The following is a 24,215-nucleotide window of genomic DNA, read 5'->3' on the forward strand; positions in this document are numbered from 1 at the left end:
ATAAAAAATTTATTAAATCAATGAGTTCAGATCCTACCTTAAGAAATTGGAAAAAGAAAAGCTAATTATACCCAAAGTACACAAGGTAAATAAAAAAGATCAGTTTGGAAATCAGTAACATAAAAAATAGAAACATAATTAGAGAAGAAACAAAAGTTGATTCTTTGAGATCAACAAAATTGGTAAAGCTATAGACTAATAAGCAGAGAGAAAAATTAATAACCCTTTAGACATAAGCAGAGAAAGAGAGACAGGAAACAAATTGAAGAAAATAAACAAATTGGACTACATCAAAATAAAAAGCTTCTGCACAGCAAAAGAAACCATCAACAAAACAAAAACGGAGCCCACTGTATAGAATATATTTGGCAATAATACATCTGATAAAGGTTTAATATCCTAAGTATGTAAGGAACTCATACAACTTAACAAAAGAAAGACAATCCAATTAAAAAATGGGCAAAGGACCTAAATAGACACTTCTTCAAAGTGGATATACAGATGGCCAAGAGACATATGAAAAAATTCTCATAATCACTGATCATCAGAGACATGCAAATTAAAACAACAATGAGGTATCACTTCACACCTGTCAGAATGGCTACCATCAACAAATCAACAAAAGACCAGTGCTGGCAAGGATGTGGAGAACAGGGAACCCTAGTACACTGCTGGTGGGAATGCAGACTTTCAGCCATTATGGAAAACAGTATGGCATTTCCTCAAATAATTAAATATGGAACTGCCATTTGACCCTGTAATTTCACTTCTAGGAATATATCCCTAAGAGACCCGAAACACCAATCAGAAAGAATGTATGCACCTCTATGTTCATAGCAGCACAATTTACAATAGCTAAAATCTGGAAACAGCCCAAGTGCCCATCACTAGGTGAGTAGATAAAAAAGTTGTGGTACGTTTACACCAGTGAACACTATGCAGCAGTAAAAAAGAAGGATCGCTTACCCTTTGAGACAGCATGGAGGGACCTGCAGAGTATTGTGCTAAGCCAAAATAAGCCAGTCAGAGAAAGACAAGTATCACATGATCCCACTCATATGTGGAATCTGATGAACAAAATAGATCCAGAGACAGAAGCATGGAACAGACTGTGGGATCTCAGAGGGAAGGCAGGGGAGGGTGGGTAGGTGAGAAGAGATTAAACAAAGAACTTGTATGCATATATGCATACCCCATGGACACAGACAATAGGGTAGTGAAGGTCTGGGGTGGCTGATGGGGGCAGGCTAGAAGGGGTCAATGTGGGATTAAGAGTAACAGATGTAGTACTTTCAACAATAAAGATTTAATTTGAAAAATTCTCTCCAGAAATAAAGAGAGATAGAAAAAGACAAATTACTAATATCATAAATGAGAGTTGATATTATAAAGGTTCTACAGATAATGAAGGGATAGTAATAGATTATCATGAACAACTCTAAACCAATAAACTCAAAAACTCAGATTCAATGGACAAATTCCTTGAAAGATACAAATTGTGAAAGCTTACTGAAGAAGAAATAAGATAACATGAGTAGCCCTATGATGTTTTTTAAAATTAAATTTGTAGTTTAAAACCTTCCCATAATGAAACCCCAAGTCTAGATAGTTTCATTGGTTTTCTCCCAACCCCACCAAAACATTGGTGGTTTCTACCAAACATATACGGTAAAAGGAAATGCCAATTCTTCAACAAACTCTTACAGAAAATTGTAGAGAATATTCTACTTGAGTCTATAAAGCTAGCATTACTCCGATGCCATTATAAGAAAACTACAGACTAATGTATTTTATAAACATGGACACAAAAAATTATTAACAAAATTTAGCAAACTAAATACAAGATGATAAGAAAACATGCTACATCTATAATAATAAAAGCATAATATGTTAATTAGACTGGACAGCCGAATGACCTTCTGGATGTCCTTCCAAACGACCTTCTGCACGAAGCTGGGGCTGCAAGGTCTGAGGAAAGCCACCGTGGCTGCAAGGGCCAAACCCTTTGCACGAATTTCATGCATCGGGCCTCTAGTGATGAATAAATGGCATTTATTCCAAAAATTCAAGGTTGGTTTAGCATTCATAAATCAATGTAGTTTACTATATTAACAGATTTGAGAGAGAAAAACATGTGATTATTCCACTAAATTCAGTAAAAGCTTTTGATAAAACCTAATATGAATAAGTCACATGGATATGATATACAACATGGTGACTATAGATAATACTGTATTGCATTTTGAATGTTGCTAAGAGAGTAAATATTAAAAGATCTCATTACAAGAATGAAATATGTAATTATATATGGTGATGGGTGTTAACGAGATGTATTGTGGTCATTTCATAATATGTACACTTATTGAATTAAAAAATAAACCCAGTATCTATTATTGATTAAAAATCTAGGTAAACTAGGAAAAGAAGGGAATTTCCCCAATTTTATAAAGAGCATTCTAAAATATATATATCTACTATCATACTTAACGGTGGAAGACTGAATGCTTTTCCCTAACATCAAGAACAAAGTAAGAATGCCTCATTACTTCTACTCAACTTTATACTGGGGGTCCTAGCCTACCTAGTACATCAAGAACAAAGTTTAAATGCAGGCAGATATTAAAGGAGAAAATAAAGCTGCCTCTTTTAGCACATGACAGGATTATCCTATATAATAAAGAGCTAATATGCAAATGGTCATCATGCCCTCAGGTCATCACACCCTCAGGCCATCATGCCCTAACTGTTCAGACACTCAACACTGGGGAGAGAGGAATGGGGACCAGCCAGGCACAAATGAGATCTTGAGAGAGGAATGGGACTGGCCAGGCTGGGGCCCAGGAGAGGGACAAGCTGCCCACCCCGTAGTCCCCCACGCCAGCACCTGCAGCCCGGGCGAAGGTGCCCACCCACGGTCCCCTGCAGCTGCAGCCAGCCCGGGCAAAGCCGGTCCGGGTCCTGGGTGCCTGCGGCAGTCCAGAGGGAGGGTATCCTGGGTCCTGGGTGCAAGGCAGAGGCAGTTAGGGGCGATCAGGCCAGCAGGGGAGCAGTTAGGGGCAATCAGGCTGGTAGGGGAACAGACAGGGGAGATCAGGTAGGCAGGCAGAGGTGATTAGGAGCAATCAGGCAGGCAGGCAGAGGGGTTAGGGACGATCAGGCAGGCAGACAGGCGAGCCGTTAGGAGCCAGTGGTCCCGGATTTCGAGAGGCAGTTGGACATCCCCTGGGGGGTCCCAGATTGGAGGGGGTGCAGGCGGGGCCGAGGGTCCCACCCCCCCGTCCTGTATATGAATTTCGTGCACTGGGCCTCTAGTATATGTAGAAAATCCCAAAGAATGTACAAAGAAAATATATGAGGATGAATCACTGCTAATAAGCTATTTGATAAGTCAGTAAGGAACAAATGAAAACTATTGACTAAAATTAGATATCAAAATTACCTAGCTATCGATTTTAATTTCTCTTTGATTCTCAATCATTCAATAGCACATGTGATTTATTTCTTAAAAAGCTTGATTAATTCTGAGATGAAAATGAGACGAATATAAAATTGGAGCTTGTTTATCCGCAGTCAGGTGAAATTGTCATTTGAAATCAAAATTACCTTAAACACAGTCAAATATCATGCAAATAAAATGAGTTCTAAAAAAATGTAGCTAGTCATGGGAAGTTAAAGAAAAAATAAGTTGCAACCTATAAAATTCTCATGAACTATACCTACCTCTTTGGCTCGAAAGAGCTGTGCTTGCTCAATCTTAGATATGATTTGCTGTACTGAGTCAGGGACCTCAAGTCTAGGGACCTCAAGGTCCAGTTTGGGTATGATGGTGTAACCCACAACTTCATTTTCTGAATCAGATTCACTGTATGTCTTATTTTTCATTTTGATAAAGTTGAGTGATTTTCTTTTTCTTCTTTATTTCCACCTCAGAATATAGGCAAATGGTAATAAACGTGTCCACGAGGAAGCTAGAAGACGTCTTTCCCGCTCTCAGAGATTGTCGTTTACCTCGCCACTGATTTGTTGCTAACCCTGGTGTTCTGGTCCTGGTGATGTCATAATAGACCTGTTGTGACATTATCATTGACACAAACATTCTAAGAGTGCTTACTACATGCAGAGAACTAGGCATTCTATATGCTGTGATGGTAGAAGGGTGAAGGGGGGAGGGTGGAAAGAACAGACAACAGGAATGATAAAAGAAATAGAAATATAGCCCTGCTTAAATGAGCTTAAAATCTAGGTGTTAGAATTCAAGATCCAGTGTATCAAATGTAACTCCTGGTTCTTCTCTCTTCTTGAAATTTTGCTTAAGAATATTTAAGCCTGTAATGGAATAATTGTGTTACAACTTCCTCAGCTGCCCCTCAACTTTTCCTAGACATGTAGTAACTTAGAAGATATTATCTGAATGATGACTATACTCTGCACTGCCTAGTTACCTGTTTTTTCCAAGGAACCTGACAGAAGAAGGCTTTGAAGTTCCATAGTTGGCTCCAGAAATGGAAGGGTACTGGAGGCTACTTTCTAACTGAAAGAGGAGTACTTTGGGCAGCTTCTTTGATTGCAGTGGATGCGAAAGGATGTAGGAGGCTGGAGAAATTAAAGGACAATGGTTTTGTTGGCTGTATAGCTTTCTTATTTTTTAATTAAAAAATATGAAAAAGTACAGAAAGTAAATATTATAATCATGTGTCTATCACCTAGAATGAACAAATATTAACATTTTGTCATATCTGCTTTGGATTTTTTTTTTTAAATTATTGATTTGAGAGAGGAATGGAGAGGATGAGAGAGATAAAAACATCAATGATGAGAATCACTGACTGGCTACCTCCTGCACGCCCCTCCTGGGGATGGAGCCCGCAACCCGGGCACGTGCCCTTGACTGCATTCAAACCTGGGACCCTGCAGCCCGCAGGCCAATGCTCTATCCACTGAGCCAAACCAGCTAAGGTTGCTTCAGATCTTTTTAAAAGAAAGCATTAGATATAAGTTGAAGTCCTTTTGGTGTTCTCCCCAGACTCCTTGCTTCCCCTCTGTCCCTTTTTAGAGGCAATGACTACCATGAATTTGATATATTTATGTCTAGTCTATGTTTATGTAGTTTTACCACAGGTGTATATGTTAATAAACTATATAATATCATTTTATAGGTTTTACATTTTATACAAGTTGTGGATGTATTACTTAATTTCTCTATAAGAACTTCCAATCTTGAGTCCTTACTGTAACCTTATTGTAAATTTAGTCCTACATTGAGTCCTTGTTGTAAACCTGTCAAGTCAAACAACTGATATGTTGCAGGCTTTCAGAAAAAGGAGGCAGAGGATCATAATGCAGTTGTCTTTTAAAAATATCAATATACAGAGAGCAAATTAGATATTTTTCTTTCTCTTTAAGATCCTGTTCTCTAAGTTACTTCTTCTGTTTTCCCAAGTCACTTTGTAAACTTTCTATTATAGTACTTATCTCATTAAAGTATAACTATTATTGGTCTCTACCATTAGTGCAAACTCAAAACCAGATGCTGTACTTAGTTTTCCTTTTCTAACATTTGATGTATCCTTTCTCAGTTTCTCTACAGATACTGTCTAAATTTGGATATCTACTATAATTTCAGATTTCTCTCCTTACAGAAACTTTTCTAAGCCCCAGAATACTTTCTTTTTTTTAATTAAAAAAAATTTTTTTATTGATTTCAGAGAGGAAGGGAGGAGAGAGAGAAATATCAGTGATGAGGGAGAATCATTGATTGGCTGCCTCCTTCAACTTGGGCATTTGTCCTTGACTGGAATCGAACCCAGAGCCCTTCAGTCCACAGGCCAATGCACTGTCCACTGAGCCAAATCGGCTAGGGCCAGAATACTTTCTTTTATTGTTAGACTGCCCATCCTGCCCCTACTCATAAACTGTTACTCCCTCCTTTTCTGTAAATCACAATTAAGTGTATTTATTCAAGGAAGTTCATGATGTTTTCTGAAAGGACCACGATTAAAGAAAATTATTTATTTTTATAAATGTGAGGTTTGTGAAAATATCCAGCATTTATTGTCATTATCAATTAACTTGTTTAAGTATTTTGTTGCAAATATTACATTGTGAGATCCCTAAATTGTTTTTCACTTGATTTCTTTACATTGCTTACTCCCATAGGCATTCGCAAAGCAGCCAGCATGGTTATCAACTAAACTAATTTAGCATTATTGTGCTCTCATATTTTTTTATGCAGCATGGAATTCATCAGCAACTAGAAATGAAGATTTTTTAAAGCAAATTTAAAACTCTCTCCTTCCCTTTCAATTTGAGAAGCATTTTTTGAGACACTACTATGTGACTACCATTATCCTAGACTGTGAAGAATATAATAGGGTACCTGTAAAGAAACAGAAAAAAAGAAAATAACAAGATAGAATATAATATTCGAGTGCTAACAAGGGACATGAAGAAGAGATCTGTGGGGAGTACAGTCTTTGGAAAAACCTTATGGAGAGAGAAGGTTGATTGATAAATGAAGGCTTTCCAGATAGGGAAGACACTTTGAGCCATGGCTTTGGAGGTGAGTGCTGAGCTTGTACTTCAGGGGGGAAAGTGAGGAGATTGGTTTAATTGATATGAAGTAATGTTGCATTTACTGATGATCATATTAGAAAGAGTATGAGCCACGAATATCAACAATTTGATGGAATTAATTTACTATCTAATTGAAAAAGTAAAATTCATTTGAGGTAAAGGAGATTACATGGGTTCAGAATGGTCTTGAAAGCAAATAACAGCAGTTTAGTGAAAATGAAACCATTTTATATAATAGAATGGGAAAAATCCATTGGAAAATATTAAGACATGATTCTTTCAAAAGTGAGTGCCTGAACCAGGATATAGAAATGGGACTGATGAGGGAGGTATACTAAGGAATTTGGATCATCTAACAGAAAAGTGGGAATTTTTGTTGTTTTGGCTGCTCTGCCTGTGGAGTAGCCTTCTGTCTCACGGCTTCACTAATAAACTTAACTTTCACTTTACACTCTAAAAATTTTTCTTATATTCCATTTGAATTGATGGCAAACATCAAGAAGAAGCTATTCAGATTAAGTATTATAAAGTAGCTCGATATTAAGCGGAGATGTGGGTATCTGATTTTTTTTAAAAAACAAAACAAACAAGGGCAAAGTTCTTTAAAGGTGTGTCTATATGAAACCCGCCCTCCTAAAAGGCGTCACTGTAAAATGGGGATAATCGCATTTATTGCCTGTAATGGTCTTAAGATTACCGTAAAATACTTAGAATTGTGCCAAACACACAGTAAGCGTTTAATACAGCTGCTGCTATTAATCTATTTACTATTACTGTGTGTGTGTCTTTTTTGTCCTTCTCTTACTTTTTTCTGTGAGCCGCACCACCTTTTCGGCAGGGTTGGGCATTCTTTCAGAACACTTCTCACACACACAAAAAAAAAAGAAAAGAAAAGAAAAGAAAAAAAGAAAGAAACAGAGTATTTCGCACAAGCTCGGCTTTTTATCAGATCTAGATTTTGAGCTATGAAAACTGCGAAATTCTGGCCGTTTTGCAATGGCTGAAATGCAGTCAGACCTTTGCACACCCCCGTAGCACAGAATGGTGCCTTCCTCGACCGCGTCCCTCCTCCCCCTAGGACAGAGGGTAGTACATTCCATAAGCCGCTGGAAAATAAAAGGTGGTGCAAAAGTTGAGTGCGCCGAGGATTTTCTTTTTCTCCCGGAAGCAATTGTTCTTTAGAACAGGAAACAGTTGATGTTTCGAGGGAGGTGGGACTGGGCGGGTCAGAATTCTGCGACTGACGGCGGGGGAGGAGCCGGGTCCGCTGCCGGGTGGTTGGGCCGGGCGAGTGTCCTTATCCTGGCGTTTGGGGCTCGGGCCTGTAAGCCATTCGGAGCCGCAGCGGCGAGAACGATTGGGTCGAACGGGGAAGGCATGTTGCTCTTCGTGGAGGTGAGTGGACTGGGTTCTCTTGTCCTGCCCCGCAGGGAGCAGGGGCGTGGAGGCGCCGGCCGGTCCCACCGCCATGTGACTTTCCAGGCCGTGCACGCCGCGGGACCGGCCGAGAGGCTGACACAGCACCTGGGCGGCGCAGGCCTGCGGCCCCGCTCCGGCGCGCTCCCACCGGAGGACGCTCCGGGCGGGGGGGGGCCGGCGCGGGGGAGCCTCGAAGGTGGAGAATGGAGCCTGGTCTGGCGCGGCGTGAGGTTCGGAGGAAGGGGAGAGTGTCCCATATGGATCCCCCGGAGGAGGCAAACAGGCGCGGGGGGCGGAGCCTGCGGGGAAGGGCGATCCGGTGGGCGCGTTCCGGGGGTGGGAGCGAGGGTGCGCGGGGCCCGCTGGGAGAGAGGAGCAACATGTGGGGCGGCGGAGCGGAGAAGGTGAAATTCGGTACGTGTGTGTGTGGGGGGGAAAGAAAGTTGCAAGTTTCTTTTTAGCAACCCCCACCCAGTTTTGTGCGGTCCCCGACTCTTGGTCTCTGGAACGTTCCGTGGGTGTAAAAGTGAGTTGCCGTGAACCGAGGAGAAGCCAATAGGGTTTGGAAGGCTTGAAAGGCACCGCTTTGACCTTTTGTAAAAGTTACTGTAGCAGCGACTCCGGGATGAGGACTTGGTTGTGGTTGTTGTTGTGTGTTTTTTTTTTTTGTGTGTGTGTGTGTTTTGCTTGTTTGTTGTTGTTTTTTCTAACGGATAAAAGCCCTTTGCAAGGAAAATTCCAAGAATGAGAGAAACCTAAGTCCAGGGAAAGCCAATTTTTGTATTGTTACTTAACAATATAAACACTTTTTTAAAACTTGTAATTGGAACGTCAGCTGTTGGCCTATTTTAATTTTAGGTAATAGGTACCTGCCTTACACAAATATACGAGGTTTAATTTCTCTTATTTCTGTCTTTCTCTTGTGTGCAGTGAGCATCAGCTGACTGCCTGGCTAAAGCTTTGAGTAGATTCCAGATCATACTGTTCTTGCATTGTGAAAACGTCAAACCAGCAAAGCTGCAACTTCGCAACTTGGCCCTTGTTAACTATGCCCATAAAAGAATCTTTTCAATGAGGGAAGGAATTTACAGGTTGTATAATTGATCGGCCAGTCTTTTCGGGGGGAAGGGAGGGATCTTACTCTCTAATATTCCGTGTAAAGAAAATGCCATGCTCTCTCTTTTTAATCTACTCAGTGTATCTGATTAATGTGAGAGCTTTAAATTGGGTTTTAAATTGACACAGTTACTTTACAGTATGTCCAGCATTGATAATAAACATTCCTTAGGATATTCCAGGTGAATCATGAAAAGTTTTAAAATTAATTGAAGCCCTTCTGTTGACTGATTTTTATACTTGTTTTTCTTTGGGCAGAAAAAGAAATCAGATTATGATTTTAAACAATGCCAGTTTGTGTTAGGAATGTTATGCCGTTTAAATGGTGCAGATTCCAGTGTGTATATGTTTTTGCCAGGCAAAAGAAGGACTGTGAAGTTTATTTATATCAACATAATTCCAAAATAAACTTTTGAGTTCCAAATTGATTTCTTTGGCTTTGTTAAAATGTGAACTATAATAATAGCTCCATTTATTGAGTGTTGAAGCTAGATCCTCTCTTGTTTCTAAAACAAAGCAGTGTTTTACAGATGAGAGGTGGAGAGGTTAAGTAACTTAGTAAAAGTAAAGTAGTGGGATTGAGATTTAGATACAAGTCAATCTAATGACAAATCACGGCTCTCGCTAAACTGTTTACATACAATTGTTTCCATTAATCATTTTCTTTGTGAATCAGTATGTGATTTAAAATATCTCTCCTAATGAGTTTTATTGAAAATTAATATGTCACTACATATTTGGGGCTGAATGTATGGTTAAAATCAGTAAAAAAAACCTAAAAAACAACATTGGTCATTTAGCATTTTGTTAGCTAATATTTGATCCTTTTAACTTCATGATATAGGAATTATTCTAAATAAGTGAACCCAAGCTCAGAAGTTTGATGTCTAAGGTCATTCAGGTGTGAATAATGTGGGGTCTAAAGTCTGAAGTCTGACTTCTAGAACATAAAGCTCTGGCTTCAGAACTTATTTTTGCACTTTCCCCTAAGCCAAGAGTTCTTAATCTGGGTCCCTATGAACTTGGTTAAGGGGAAAAAAATGCTTATTTTCACTAGCTTCTAATTGAAATCTAGAAATGAAAATTCTTGAAATTTTAATGGATTCAACAAGAGAAATATTTTCATCCTATTACAGTTTTAACAGATAATCTTGACATTGTTTATGCTCATTACTCTTTATTATATATAAAGAATCTTGTTATTGTATTAGTAAAGCACATTTATTACTAAATTTGAAATTTAAAAATACTTTGATAAATATAATTGGTTTATTTTGTGATCCTTAGTATTTTATATACTTAAAAATGTTATTCTGAGAAGAGGTCCATGGCACAGGAGAGTTTAAGAACCACTTTACTATAAAACCCAGTTGCATGTGGATCATCTTTGGACTTCACCAATCTGGGATCTAAGAGTCCTCTGCAGTTGTGTTCAAAATCTCTTACTGAGTGCATTTTTCTGGAGAGACTCCAGTTTACTAATTTATAACTGGAATCAGTGGGATATATAAAAAGTAATGATAATAGTATAGTAATAGTGGTGTGCACATGTATTGTAATTACTGTGTGTCGGGCCTGTTAAGTGTTTTTGCGCATATATATATATATATATATATTTTTTTTTTTTCAAGCCTACTTTTGACGTAGTGGCGTTATCTCCATTTTAGAGATAAACTAAGGCACAGAGAATTTAAGAAACTTGCCCAAGATTGCGAAGCCAGTGAATGTTTAAGCTGCAATTAGGATTCTAAATTACTTAAAAGATTTTTATGCTTCCGTAGGCAGACAAGGAATCTTATTTTAAATAATACTTAGATGTCACTTTTTTTTTTTTAACTTGGTCTTGCAGGCAAATGGCTATATAGACCTCAGTAGTTTATTGTTTTTTTCTCACCTGTTTTGAAGGAGAAACACAGTGGCTCTCTGGAAAGAGGTAAAAATATCTGGATAATTCACAAAATTGTCAAACATGTCCCAACATAAATTGTTAAACAAATTCTGTAAGTTTGAAACAGCTCCCTTCTTCTGGCTACTAGAGAGTTATTTAAATTTTTGAGCACCAAGGAGGCAGTTTGCAAATTTTTCATGTTTTTTTGCTTGCTAACATTTTATTCATTTTTCACATCATTCCCCCCCCCCCCCCCCCCCCCCGCTAATATTTTCAGCTAGTTACATCTGCTCTAATTGTTTGGCAGTGTTTTGTTTTGTTTTTTAATAGGATTTCTGTCTCTATTTGAGGTTTTCTCTGAAAATGAATACTTAGAACCACTTTAGATAGCAATGAGTTTTATGTACTCTTAAAATGCTTTAATCACTATCACATAACTTTTAAAAATTATCTGACCAGTTTAGCTCAGTGGATAGAGCGTTGGCCTGCAGATTCAAGGGTCCCAGGTTCGATTCTGGTCAAGGGCGTGTACCTTGGTTTCGGGCACATACCCAGTGAGGAGTGTGCAGGAGGCAGCTGATTGATGTTTCTAACTCTCTATCCCTCTCCCTTCCTCTCTGTAAAAAATCAATAAGATATATTAAAAATTATTTTTAATTATGGTAAAATACACATAACAAAATATATCATCTTCACTATTTTAGTGTATAGTTCAGTGGTATTAAGTACATTTACATTGTTGTGCAACTGGCACCATCATCCATCTCCAGGACTCTTCATCTTGCAAAACTGAAATTCTGTATACATTAATCAACTAACATTCCCCCCTGCCCCCAAATCTTACATAATTTTAAAAATAATTTATCTGACTTCCAAAGTCTTCTGCTTTTTTAGGTGATAACATTTTGCACTTTAGGTTAGCCTTAGTGTCTGAAAATAGTGGGATATTTGCCTGAATAATTTTTCATTAATTTTATATTACAGTAATCATAGGTAAGTATGCCTATGCACAGTACTCCGTTTTTCTCTATTAGCTTAAATAATTATTTATAGAAAGTTATTAGGTACCACTGGCTAGAAATGATTTTTTAATTATTTGAGAGAGAAACAGCGTTTTGTTGTTCCACTTATTATGCATTTGGTTGACTCTTTTCTTTTTTTAAATATATTTTATTGATTTTTTTACAGAGAGGAAGGGAGAGGGATAGAGAGTTAGAAACATCGGTGAGACAGAAACATCAATCAGCTGCCTCCTGCACACCCCCTACTGGGGATGTGCCCGCAACCAAGGTACATGCCCTTCACCAGAATCGAATCTGGGACCCTTTAGTCCGCAGGCCAACACTCTATTTCATTGTTTGATTCTTGCATGTGCCCAGACTGGGGATAGAACCCCAAAACTTGGGTATATCAGGACAGTGCTCTAACGGAGCTACCAGCCAGGGCCAGAAATCATTTTTTTAAAAGGTGACTTAGAAAAGAAGAAAATAACTATATGAATTGTGAAGTGATTGCCAAGAAGAATTATAAGTAAGTGAATAGCTGAGTAATTTTTTGAACAAATTGATTTTGGAATATTTATTGCAACTTGATTCAGAATTTAAAAATGAATAAAAATATTTTCAAATAAAAATATTTTTAGATATAATGGACTGAAAATAAAGTAAAAATTATTTTTGAAGTGTGAAAAGTGGAATAAAAGGTTCAGGTGAATATAAACATGTAAAAGTATCTCATGGTGCTTCAAAGAATACAGTATGTGAAAAAGTAGAAATATTGGTATTCAACTATTGTGTATCAATGTTCATTCAGACTACATGCTAGCTTCATATTATTCCCAGTTAATGGAAGTGATCCTTAATACTAGGCATGTACATTTCAAATCTGTGATTTTGGTCTTCTACCTAGGAGCTTAGAAAAAGATTTTGAGCCCTGGCTGGTTTGGCTCAGTGGATAGAGCGTAGCCCCACGGATTGAAGGGTCCTGGTTCTATTTCCGTGGGGGGCACCTACCTTGGTTACAGGTTTCCTGGCCCTGGTTGGGGTGTGTGCAGGAGACAATCAGATGTGTCTTTCTCACATCCATGTTTCTCTCTGTCTCTCCCTCCCCCTTCCACTCTCTCTAAAAATCAATGGAAAAATATTCTCTGGGTGAGGATTAACAAAAAAATAAAATAAAAATAAAACAATTGACTAAAAAAAAAAAAGATTTTGAGGCTGGACGGTGTGGATCAGTGGTTGAGCATGAACTAGGAGGTCACCATTAGATTCCTGGTCAGGAAACATGCCTGTGTTGAGGGCTATGTTACCCACTATGGAGTGAGCAGGAGGCAACCCCATCCATGATTCTCATCACTGATGTTTCTATCTTTCCCTCTACCTTCCTCTCTGAAATCAATAAAAATATATTTAAAAAAAAAAAGATTTTGATCCCATAGTAAAAAATGGCGTCTGACTCTGTATTGCTGAGGAATGGAAAGTAGAGGAAGTTGAGAAATGTATCCAGCTGTCAATTTGAAGTCATAAAAAAGATTCTAACCTCCTTGAATCCTAAATATCCTTAAATGAAAACAGTGTTCATAGCATTTTAATTTATCGTTCCTATATCCTGTGTTTTGCTTAAGTTTTGTTTTGTTTAAAGTTTAATTTTGAAGGAGGTTTTCAGTCTTCTAGAAAACATTGTAAACTTTTATATTACTGCATTGTGATTTTCTGTAAGGGTTTTGGAATCCTTGCATGACCTGAGGCAAGTGGGGAGTTTTGAGCCTCAAGTTCCTACTTATAAATTGAGATAAATGATTTCTTCTGGCAGAGTTAGTTTGTGTTTCTGGTGTCTATGGTGTTTATATATTAAGTAATCCTTGTAATATGGTATTACTAGGTAATACTTGACAGACAATAGTGTTTAACCATTACAGTAACTATTGTGATGTAAATTGTCCAGTATGTTAGTAGTTGCCTTTCAAAACCACTGAAATTTGTTCTTTTAATATTTCTGGTAAATTTGTCAAAACTACATGATAGCAGCTCTGGTAATTACAATAATTACTGTGGATAGCACTGATTTAAGATATATGTAACTTTTTGAGTTCTAATCTCAGCCTTGTTACTAATTTGCTCTGATTTGGGTAAACCAAACAGGGTAATTAATTACCTTATTAATTTTTTTATAGTTTGAGTATAGTTTTAATTAGACAAATAAAACTTTAAAAATAGGAATGAAGCTCTGGCCATGTAGTAACTCAGTTGGCGTTAGAGTGTTGTCCTGGTACGACAAAGTTGCAGGTTTGATCCCGCGTCAGAGCACATACAAGAAGCAATCAATGAATGCATAAACAAGTGGTACAACAACTCAGTGTTTCTTTTTCTGTCCCTCTCTCTCTGTGAAATCAAATTAATAAATAAATGAAGATTTTAGTATGTTTAAAAACATAGGTTCATTTACATGCAAGACTTAAAGGGATATAAATGATAAAATGCAAATAGGCATTTCATATTTGCTCTATTGGAAAAAAATACTTTTTCTAATGTATAAGCATTAAGTAAATGCAAGAAAAAGAAACTTGAGTATCACATACTCATGTTTCCTCTCTTGTCTGTTGCTTTGTCAGACCATTTGAACCTATCTTTGGTTAAAAAACTATCTATATTTATAAATTACTGGTTCTAAACCAAAGATAAGAGTAGTACTTTAGATGAATATTACTAGGGGTAGGGTATGAACTGTAGGCATGAAGCCAAATTCCAGAGATGAGTTACATTTGGTTTGGTTTATATGTTAATGAGAAAAGCATTTTCTGTGTCAGGACAGAAAAGTATTAGGATTTGTATAGCGTGTAGTTTGCTAACATTCCATACCATTAGATACCACAAACTGCAAAATAGGTAGAGGAGACCATACTTCCCGATTCATCCTGGACAGTCATAGTACACCTGTGTTCTAGAACAGATGTCTCACCCCATTTCATTCTAAAAAATATCCTAGTGTTTTTGTTTAGAATATTTGTTTGACTATTTGTTTGTTTGTTTTAAGAGAGAGGGAAAGACAAACATTGATGTGAGAGAAACACATCGATTGGTTGCCTCCTGCACGTGTCCCAACCAGGGCCTAGACCAGAGCCCTTGACCGGAATCGAACCCACAACCCTTTGGTCCACAGGCTGATGCTCTATCCACTGAGCCAAACCGGCTAGGGCTAAAAAATATCCTAGCTTTTATGATAATTTTTTCAGAGGAAATCAAAGATTCACTGCATGTGTGTTTATTAGCACTTTTCCCCTTATCAACAGAGCAACATACCGGTAGTTGGTACTAAAATATTTGTTGTTGAATTGGCTGTGAGAATGTAAATTTATAGAATTTACACAATTTGCAGTTGAGCAAGGTAAGAAAAATAGGATTATACTAGTCTTTTGAGTTGGGGGAAGGAAAAAAATAGGAGAGCAATGGTTGAGTAATAATGATAAGGTACATTTATATACAGAGTTGCGTAAAAGAGTGGTTAAGAACGTGGACTCTGGGGCCAGGCTGCCTGCTCAGGCAGAGCCACTTTCTAATTGTATGACCTTGAGCAAGTTTTTTTTTAACTTCTGTTTTTTAGTTTTCTTATCTGTAAGTTGAGAATAATATTAATATATGAGGATAATATTAAGAATCCATCTTATACGGTTTTAAGAGGATTGACAGTTAATATAAAGCCCTTAGAATAGAATATGGTACATAAAATCATATGTGAGCTGCTGCTTTCATATATATTTATGAAAGATAAGTCTCATCTCAGTTTTGTGGTCATTTTCATTTGAAAGTAACATGTTTTGTTGACTTGACTATGAACACTGGGAGTTAAAAGGCACCCTTTTCTGAAAAAGATTATTTTGATATTTAATACTGATATTTGAGGGTTGTTTTTTTAAGTTCATTTGTATAGTTAGCCATTGGCTTTATCAGATAACAATTTGAAGTAAATGACTCAGTTCTTTGAGGACTGTTTACATTACTTAAGTGCTAAAGGTATTATTTTTGCCAAGAATTTGATGTTTCCCTTTTTTCCTTTCTTTATATCTCTTTCCCAGCTTGGAATTGGCATAAAATGGTTCAATATTGAGCGCTTCTATTGGTTAGTTGGTGATGACATATATTGCTTAGAAATAGAGGTGGTGATGAATCTGTTAATTTTAAGGACTATTTGAGTATTTTTGTTGTAATTTGAGAGTATCTGTGCTTACATACTATGTATGTGTTGGCAGGTAGTTTCAACAGGCACTTGGACAATTTACATCCTTTATTAGATTTTTTTTTTATACATAACTGTAGCCTTGAGGACTTCTAGTTTTGTAGAAGAGATAAGGATTTTGATGTGTGTGTTTTTTTTTTATTGAACTTTAGTCAAAAGATGAATCAAACATAGTTATCTAGAGTTTAAAAGAAAATAAGCCTTCCAGTTAAACTGACTTGTCGGATTCATTATGTCATTTTAAAGACTTGGTTATAGAAAAACACCAACTTTTTAATGTATTTTTTATTTCAGAGAGGAAGGGAGAGAGAGAAACAACAACGATGAGAAAGAATCATTGATTGGCTGCCTTCTGCACATTCCACACTGGGGATTGAGCCCGCAACCCTGGCATGTGCCCTGAAGGGGAATCTAACCATGCGTCATCCCCTGGTTCATAGGTCAGTGCTGAACCACTGAGCCATGCTGGCTGGGCAGAAAAACACCAACTTTTTTTGTTGGACATTTTTAGTTTTCAGTTTTTCCTTATGTTGAGTAATTCTGTAAAGAACACTCTTGTGTATAAAACCCTTAGGCTAAAATTCACTGCATTAGATCAAAGAGTGAATGAACATTTTTTAAGTTTTTTATATCAGTATTGGCAAATTGCTTTCCAAAAGTGTTTTTACTATTGCCCAATTTATTGTCCACACCAGGCATTCTTATATTTAAAAAAACACTGTATAGGTTAAAATGAAATAATTGATTTACCTTTTTTTAAAATATTTGCTTTTTAAAATTTATTTTTTTTACTGATTTCAGAGAGGAAGGGAGAGAGATAGAAACATCAATGATGAGAGGGAATCATTGACCGGCTGCCTCTTGCACGCCCCCTACTGGGGATCCAGCAACCCCGCCATGTGCCCTTGACTGGAATTGAACCTGGGACCCTTCAGTCCCCAGGCTGAAGCTCTATCCACTGAGCCAAACCAGCCAGGGCATTTTGTGTTTCTTCAACTACCAGTGCAATTGAACATTTTTCCGTGTGTATTAGTTTTTTGGGTACTTTTTTGCTGTGAATTGTCATTTTGCTTGTTTGTGCTTTTCTTAGCAATTGGTAAGTTCTTTAAGCTTCTTTGAAGACAATAGTTTTTTATGTCACTTGCCAGGAACGATTTTATATCATTTTGTTTTTAAGGCTCTGGGATATTCTGTTGATGTGTCTTTTTATTTGTATCTTAAATGTTTCATTATATATTTTCTGATTGTAAAAGTAATAGATGTTAATTTTTGGAAAATACAGAAAAGCACAAAAATGAAAATAAAAACACACCGCTCAGAGGTAACTATTGAAAACTAATTTTTAGTTACTCTCAATCTTTTCTATGTTTATGCATTATTTCACAAAATTAAATCATTTTTATAAAATAGCAATTTGCCTTACCCCTCCCCCCCGAGTTTCTGTGAACATTTCAATGTCTTTACAATATTAAAAAACTATTTTGAAATAACTATAAATTCTCAAGAAGTTGGCCCCAAAATGTACAGGTGTCCTATGCACATTTTGCCTGCTTTCTCCCAGTAGTAACACCTTGCATAACTATAATATGATGTAAAAACTGGCAAATTGGCATTGGTGCAGTCCACAGAACTTAGGTTTTACCAGTTTTATATACAGTCTGGTTTTAAGGCTTTGGAATATTCTGTAAATGGCTGTGCTATAGTTATTGAACAAATCCTCTGTAGTTGGTATCTTAAGTCAATTTAGACTATAATAGAATCACACTCGAGGTATTTTATAAACAAAAGAAATTTATTTCAGGGAAGTTCAGGATCATAGTGCCAGCAGATTTGGTGTTTGGTGAGGGCTTTCTGGTTCATGGCTGGTGAGTGCCTTTTCTCTGTGTCCTCATCTGGTGAAAGGGCCGGGAGCCCTGTGGGTTTCTTTCAGAAGAGCACCTCCCAAAGGCCCCAGGTCTCAATACCGTCACTTTGGGCGTTGGGATTTTAACATATGAATGGGGGCCAGTATGCAAACATTCAGATGATAGCAGTTGCATGTTTCTAATTTTTCAGGATTATAAAATTAACGTGGACATTCTTGTACTTATATGCTTTCGCACATCTCTTCTGAGTAGAATTTCTAGATCAAAAATGTATATTTTTAAGGCATCCCCCCATACTTTCATTGATTATTATTTTTTTTTTTATAATCTCTATGGCATCCATGTGGGAGTGGAACATCAATCGCCTGTCTCCTACACAACCCTCACTGGCAATAGAGCCTGCAACCGGGCCTGTGCCCCAGGAATCCAGGGATTTGAACCAGCAACATTTTAGTGCATGGGACAACGCCCAACCAACTGAGTCATACCAGCCAGTGCTATTTTTAAGGCTTTTGATAAACATTGCCAGCTTTTAGGAAAGTTATGTGGATTACAGCATTTTTTGGTCAAAATGACAAAGTAGTTTAATGGTAAAAATGATACATTGTAATTATCCCTTCTTGTCTTTTTATACATTTTCCCTGTTTGGCAAATTATCTTAGTTTCTATTGTTAACAGGTTGGGATAACATTCTAGACATTTTCTGCTTTTACATACCTATAATTTATCTGTGTAATGATTTTTTAAAATATAATAATTTTTTACAGAGAGGAAGGGAGAGGAATAGAGTTAGAAACATCAATGAGAGAGAAACATCAATCAGCTGCCTCCTGCACACCGCCTACTGGGGATGTGCCCGCAACCAAGGTACATGCCCTTGACCAGAAACGAACCTGCGACCCTTCAGTCCGAAGGCTGGCGCTCTATCCACTGAGCCAAACCAGTTGGGGCCTGTATATGATAAAATAAAGTACTTATGTTTTGCAACTTGATTTTCTTTACTGAATGGCATATATTTGAGCACTTTTCATATTACTGTACTAGTATATAGGCCTCTTTTTTCTTTAATTTTTGTAATATTTACAAAATATACAAAATTTTATTGAACTGTTTGCCTATAGATGGACTTTGGGTTGTTTTCAGTCTTTTGCTTATGGGGTCAGTGCTGCAATAACACATCTTTGTATATGTTTTCTTGTGTACATTGGCTTTTAAAGTGTATACTGCTAACTAGGCTGGTGAAAATATAAATATGCCCAGGAGTACTGCTTGTTTATGTGCCATACACTACTCACTTTAATTATTCTTGGCACCAGTATCAAGGGACACATCAGATTTGTAGATAGTTTGCTTCGGAAAATCATCTAGTGAATTATTTTGATTAATTATTAAATGCTTAATAAAATAATCTCATCAACAAAAGCTAAGTTTTTGGTCATAATCCCCCAGTATTTGGATATTTATGAATTAAGTGTATATTTTTATGTTAAATGTTAGTCTTAATCTCTTATAGTGTACATTTGTCATATTTGCAGCCTCCCAATTTTTTAGAAGCTTTCTAAATTTGCAGAAATACCCATATTATGTACATACTTTTCATAACTCAAAAATTCCCAGATTCTCATGTGTCTAAGTGGATGCAAGCATGTTATCTCACAGCCACTGGTCAGACACACTCACAGATGCCTTGAATTTGAAAATACACAATATAAGGAAATGGAGGTTCTATTCACAGCTTTCATTTTGCAGTCAGGAATGGATAAGAGCTAGTCAGCTTGAAATGTAGTTAATAGTTTCAAGGTTAAGTTGATGCTAGCCATAGTAAAGATTGCTCATAATGGATTTTTATTTTGCATTTAGTACTTGGTAGTGGCAGGGATAGTGATTTCCTCTTCACGCCGCTTCTGTAAGATTATTTTGGGTGATGTTATCTTTGCATCTGCTTTTTTCAGCCCTTCTAGTGACATAGCGATAGTGACACTGCCATTTAATAAATTACCTTTCTCTTTAATTTAGCCAGAGTGTGTTCTGCACAGTGACAACTAAAAATCCTTGGTAAGCCCTAGCCGGTTTGCTCAGTGCTTAGAGCGTTGTCCTGCAGACTGAAGGGTCGAGGGTTCAATTCTGGTCAAGGGCACAGATCTGGTACCTCCTCTCCTGGCTTGATCCCCAGCCCCCATTGGGTCGTGTGTGGGAGGCAACCAGTCGATGTGTCTCTCTCACATCAATGTTTCTTTCTCTCTTTTCCCCTCCCTTCCATTCTCTCTAAAAAATCAAAGGGAAAAATATCCTCAGGTGAGGATTAACAAAAAAATAAACACACAAAAAAATCCTTGATAAGATACTTTTGGTACTGTGCACATTGTTTGCATGGCTATATAGTGATAAATATAAAGCTAATTTGCCTCTAAAATTATGCCATAGAGATTTTTAAATACCTGTCCTGGCAGGGCTCCCTGGTTGTAATAAGAAAACTAGTTGGTTTCCTTCCTGAGATAATTATGATATGAGGTAATTGTGAATTAACCTCTCTAAGCTAAGATTTTGCTATGATTATTCAAATGGTGCTTCTTCAAAAATGCTTTTCCTCTCCTGCAAGGTTTGACACTTTATTATTGATTTTGATGTTATTGTAAAAGCTTTTAGCAGTCCTGAAACCAAAAGCCATAAACCATTTTGACTAAGATTTCCATTTTAAACTCAGGCCACATTAAAAAAAAAGAGTGTTGTCAACTCTGGTCTAGCATGTTGGGAAGGTAATTATAGATGCTTAACATTCCTTTATTGCACACATGCCTCTATTATTTTATTCAATAGACAGCTGGGGGTCTACTCTCACTTGGTTTGTGTTAACAGCTAAAATAGAAAAGGAAGATCTAGTTTCTGTCTTCCTTGAGCCCACTGCCTGGTGGCAAAGAACACCTGTTTAAATAAACTATTATATTGGTAATAAAATAGAGGTTATATACAAATAACAAGAGGAAAAGAGGAAGTAGTGAGCAAAACAAATGAAGTTAAGTCTCCAAGATGTGTAGGGACTATACTAGTAAGAAGTTTTGGTAGACTAGAGATTGTTTTTTTTTTAAAATGAGGAAACAGGCCAATAATTTCATAATTCCTGGGTGGCAAAACCAAGTTAACTTTTTCTGTTATGCCATAGTTGTTCCTCAGTTAATGGAATTATACTTCAATTTAGCTTTATTAAGGTAATAGTGGTACTTCTTAAAGAATTATTATGAATTGGATATTCTGGAAAACAACTGAAAATGTTGGTTAAGTATCACAGTACTGTTAATGTTAGAGCTGGGGTTTTTTGTTTGTTTTTAATAACAGTTGTGTTTTGAATTTAAGTGTGCTTCTGGAGCCTTAACCATTATATGTTTACATAATAATTATTAACTACCTTGAAATAACAATTCCTATTCTATTTTACTAAAGCAACATACTACTATGTAACAATTCCATAAGTTTTGTTGAGAGCTGTAGTCTTATTTGCCATTTTCTTGGGTAGGGACATTACTTGTATTTTCAGAATTAAGGAAAGTGAGGAAGGAGGAGGTATGCCAGTACATAGATTTTCTTCTATTAAAGTGCTTAGGAACAAGTTAAATGCTTTTTACATGGCAGGGAAGCCAGGCTCTCACAAACTCCTCATAGTTTTTTTTCTGCATCAGTCAGAAATTAAGTTGTACCTAAATTCCCATATCATATTCAGACAGCTCAGTTCCAAAGGTAAGGTGATGGGGAGGGTACTGCTGTGGTGAAGGCAGAAAGGGGGTGTATTGTCTGTAGAGAATTTTAAAGCAATGCATTGACTAAAAGGCATGCTTATAATTATCCTATACCTGGCAATTCTAAACAGTGTCAGTGATAAAATACTGCCATTACAACCACCATGTAGGCCCAGCTCTTGCTCCCAACATTTGAATGAACCTTGGCATGGATAAGGACATTGTGTCTGAGTGTTCTCCTTTTTCCCCAAATTGAGTTTTGGTTGATAAGCAATCAAAAAATATATGGCAAGCTATATAGTATAATTAAACAATGTTTCATTGGTTCCTACATATAAGTCATGTTAGTCATGGTAGTTGCATAGTATGGAAACTCAAGTAAAAAGTCAGTCTATTGCCCTAGCTGGTTTGGCTCAGTGGATAGAGCATTGCCTTACAGACTGAAGGGTCCCAGGTTCGATACAAGTCAAGGGTACATGCCTTGGTTGCAAGCTGGATCCCCCCAGTCCTGGTCTGGGGCTCTAGTCAGGGGCCCTGGTTGGGGTTTGTGTGGGATGTAACCAATCAATGTCTTTCTTACATCTATGTTTCTCTCTGTCTCTCCCCGCCTCCCTTCCACTCTCTAAAAGTCAATGGAAAAATATCCTCCAGTGAGGATTAACAACAACAAAATCGGTTTATTGTCTAGCTCAGTGATGGCGAACCTATGACACGCATGTCAGCACTGACACGCTAGCCATTTCTGATCACACGCGGCCGCCGAGGTGGCCGCATGCCGAGGATGAAACATTTGCTGCTCCTGAGGATGAAACATTTGCAAAATAATGTTTTTTCCTCAAAGTGACACACTACCCGAGTTATGCTCAGTTTTTTGGCGAAGTTTGACACACCAAGCTCAAAAGGTTGCCCATCACTGGTCTAGCTGGTTTTGCTCAGTGGATAGTGTCAGCCCACAGACTGAAGGGGCGCGGGTTTGATTCTAGTCAAGGGCACCTACTTCGGTTGCAGGCTCTTTCCCTGGCCGGGATAGGTGTGGGAGGCAACCAGTTGATTTGTCCCTCTGACATCTATGTTTCGCTTTCTGTGTCTCCTTCCCTTTCACTCCTAAAAATCAATGAAAAAATATCTTCCAGTGAGGATTAACAAACAACAACAACCTTATTAAAAGGTTACTGGGGAATTTCATGGGACATAGTTGTAGTTAGTATAGAAGTATAGTTAGGCCTCCCAGAAGCTGAGTCTTTCTTCTCAGCAACTCTGGGGGCTCTGAAGTTCCACCTACCCAGAGTCCTGCTTTAGTTGCCCATTTTTCAGTGTTAGTGATACCTTAAAGGCTGATTTTTTGGGTTGTTTTTTTTTTAGTCCCATGATGCATTGTCGTAAGAATTCCCTGAATGTAGACAGAATTTATAACAACCTCTTGATACTTGGCTCAGTGTGTACCAGTTATTTTTCATGAAAGCTGAATCCCAAGTATATGCTTGAAAGCACCTTGCCCTTTGAATACACTTTCTGGTGCCTGCCATCCAGGGGAGGGGCCTATAACTGCGAAGACAGTTAAAAAAGTAACTTTTGGGCCCTACCTGCATGGCTCAGTGGTTGAGAATCGACCTATGAACCATCCCTGGTCAGGGCACATGCCCAGGTTGGAGGCCCGATCCCCAGTGAGGGGCATGCAGGAGGCAGCTGATCGAAATTTCTCTCTCTCCCTTACTCTAAAATCAATTATTTAAAAAATAACTTTTTGGAGAGGGAGTACATTTTGAAAGTCATTAATATATTTGAGAAGGAACAAGCCCAGTTTGGTGGAATGAGGTGAGAGAAGTGTATTTGTGCATCCTGTTTTCTTCTCCATCTTTTGAATACTCTTCTTCCCCACCCTCTATACTATGACCCATTTCTACTTTTCACCTCTGTGTGTATGCAAAAGATTACTTTAGATGGTAATTTTACATAATTATGTTGTGGACTTTAAGCAGTAGCTCGAAAGCGAGGGGCAGGGGGAAGAAATTAGGGAACATCTGTAATACTATAAACAATTTTTAAAAAAGAATATACACTTTCAGGACAAATTTGGAAAAGCACATTCTAATGTAAGGCAGATTGCTGTTTTTGACTTGGGAGGAAATTAATTTCCAGCGGTAGAATCAGACTCAAAGGTCTGTATCAGTTTGGATGGCAGTAAAAATTGTATACGCTGTAAAATTGCTCTAGATAACTCAAAAATTTGCTCTAGATACACAGACACATACTAATGTCAAAGATATGTGAATAGTTTGAATAAATTTTATGATATTTGCAAGCAGATTGAGGTAAAGCAGTATTTCTATATTATTAGTATTTTATAGAGATATTTTTTATTATATAGGTAGCTAAATTTTATAGATACAT

At 37.5% G+C, this 24,215-nt stretch overlaps 2 protein-coding genes across 8 annotated transcripts in view; one reads left to right on the forward strand and one right to left on the reverse strand.

Annotated features, from left to right (window-relative positions):
- FAM186A (family with sequence similarity 186 member A) overlaps positions 1-4,110 on the reverse strand; it is a gene marked incomplete at its 3' end in the record, with an annotated part of 87,581 nt that extends 83,471 nt beyond the window's left edge. Inside the window, exon 1 of the mRNA XM_079773769.1 lies at positions 3,682-4,110. Coding sequence (XP_079629895.1) covers positions 3,682-3,882 — 201 coding nt within the window. The 5' untranslated portion in view covers positions 3,883-4,110. The remainder of the gene's footprint in view (positions 1-3,681) is intronic.
- Positions 4,111-7,823: 3,713 nt separating this feature from the next.
- The window catches only part of LARP4 (La ribonucleoprotein 4), a 69,084-nt gene continuing 52,692 nt past the window's right edge, over positions 7,824-24,215 (forward strand). The window contains exons 1-2 of one of the 7 annotated variants that reach the window (XM_079774148.1): positions 7,831-7,968; positions 8,923-9,083. Coding sequence is in view for 3 of the 7 variants with exons in the window: in XM_079774145.1 (XP_079630271.1) it covers positions 8,196-8,222 (27 nt within the window). In the remaining 4 variants the exon portion in view is untranslated. Of the gene's footprint in view, positions 7,969-8,052; positions 8,223-8,307; positions 8,407-8,922; positions 9,084-24,215 lie in introns of those variants that run through there. The other 6 variants (XM_079774150.1, XM_079774149.1, XM_079774146.1 and 3 more) reach the window with 6 other exon arrangements.

Source organism: Cnephaeus nilssonii (genome assembly GCF_951640355.1).
Source record: "Cnephaeus nilssonii genome assembly, chromosome: 6".
NCBI classification, from domain to species: Eukaryota; Metazoa; Chordata; class Mammalia; order Chiroptera; family Vespertilionidae; genus Cnephaeus; species Cnephaeus nilssonii.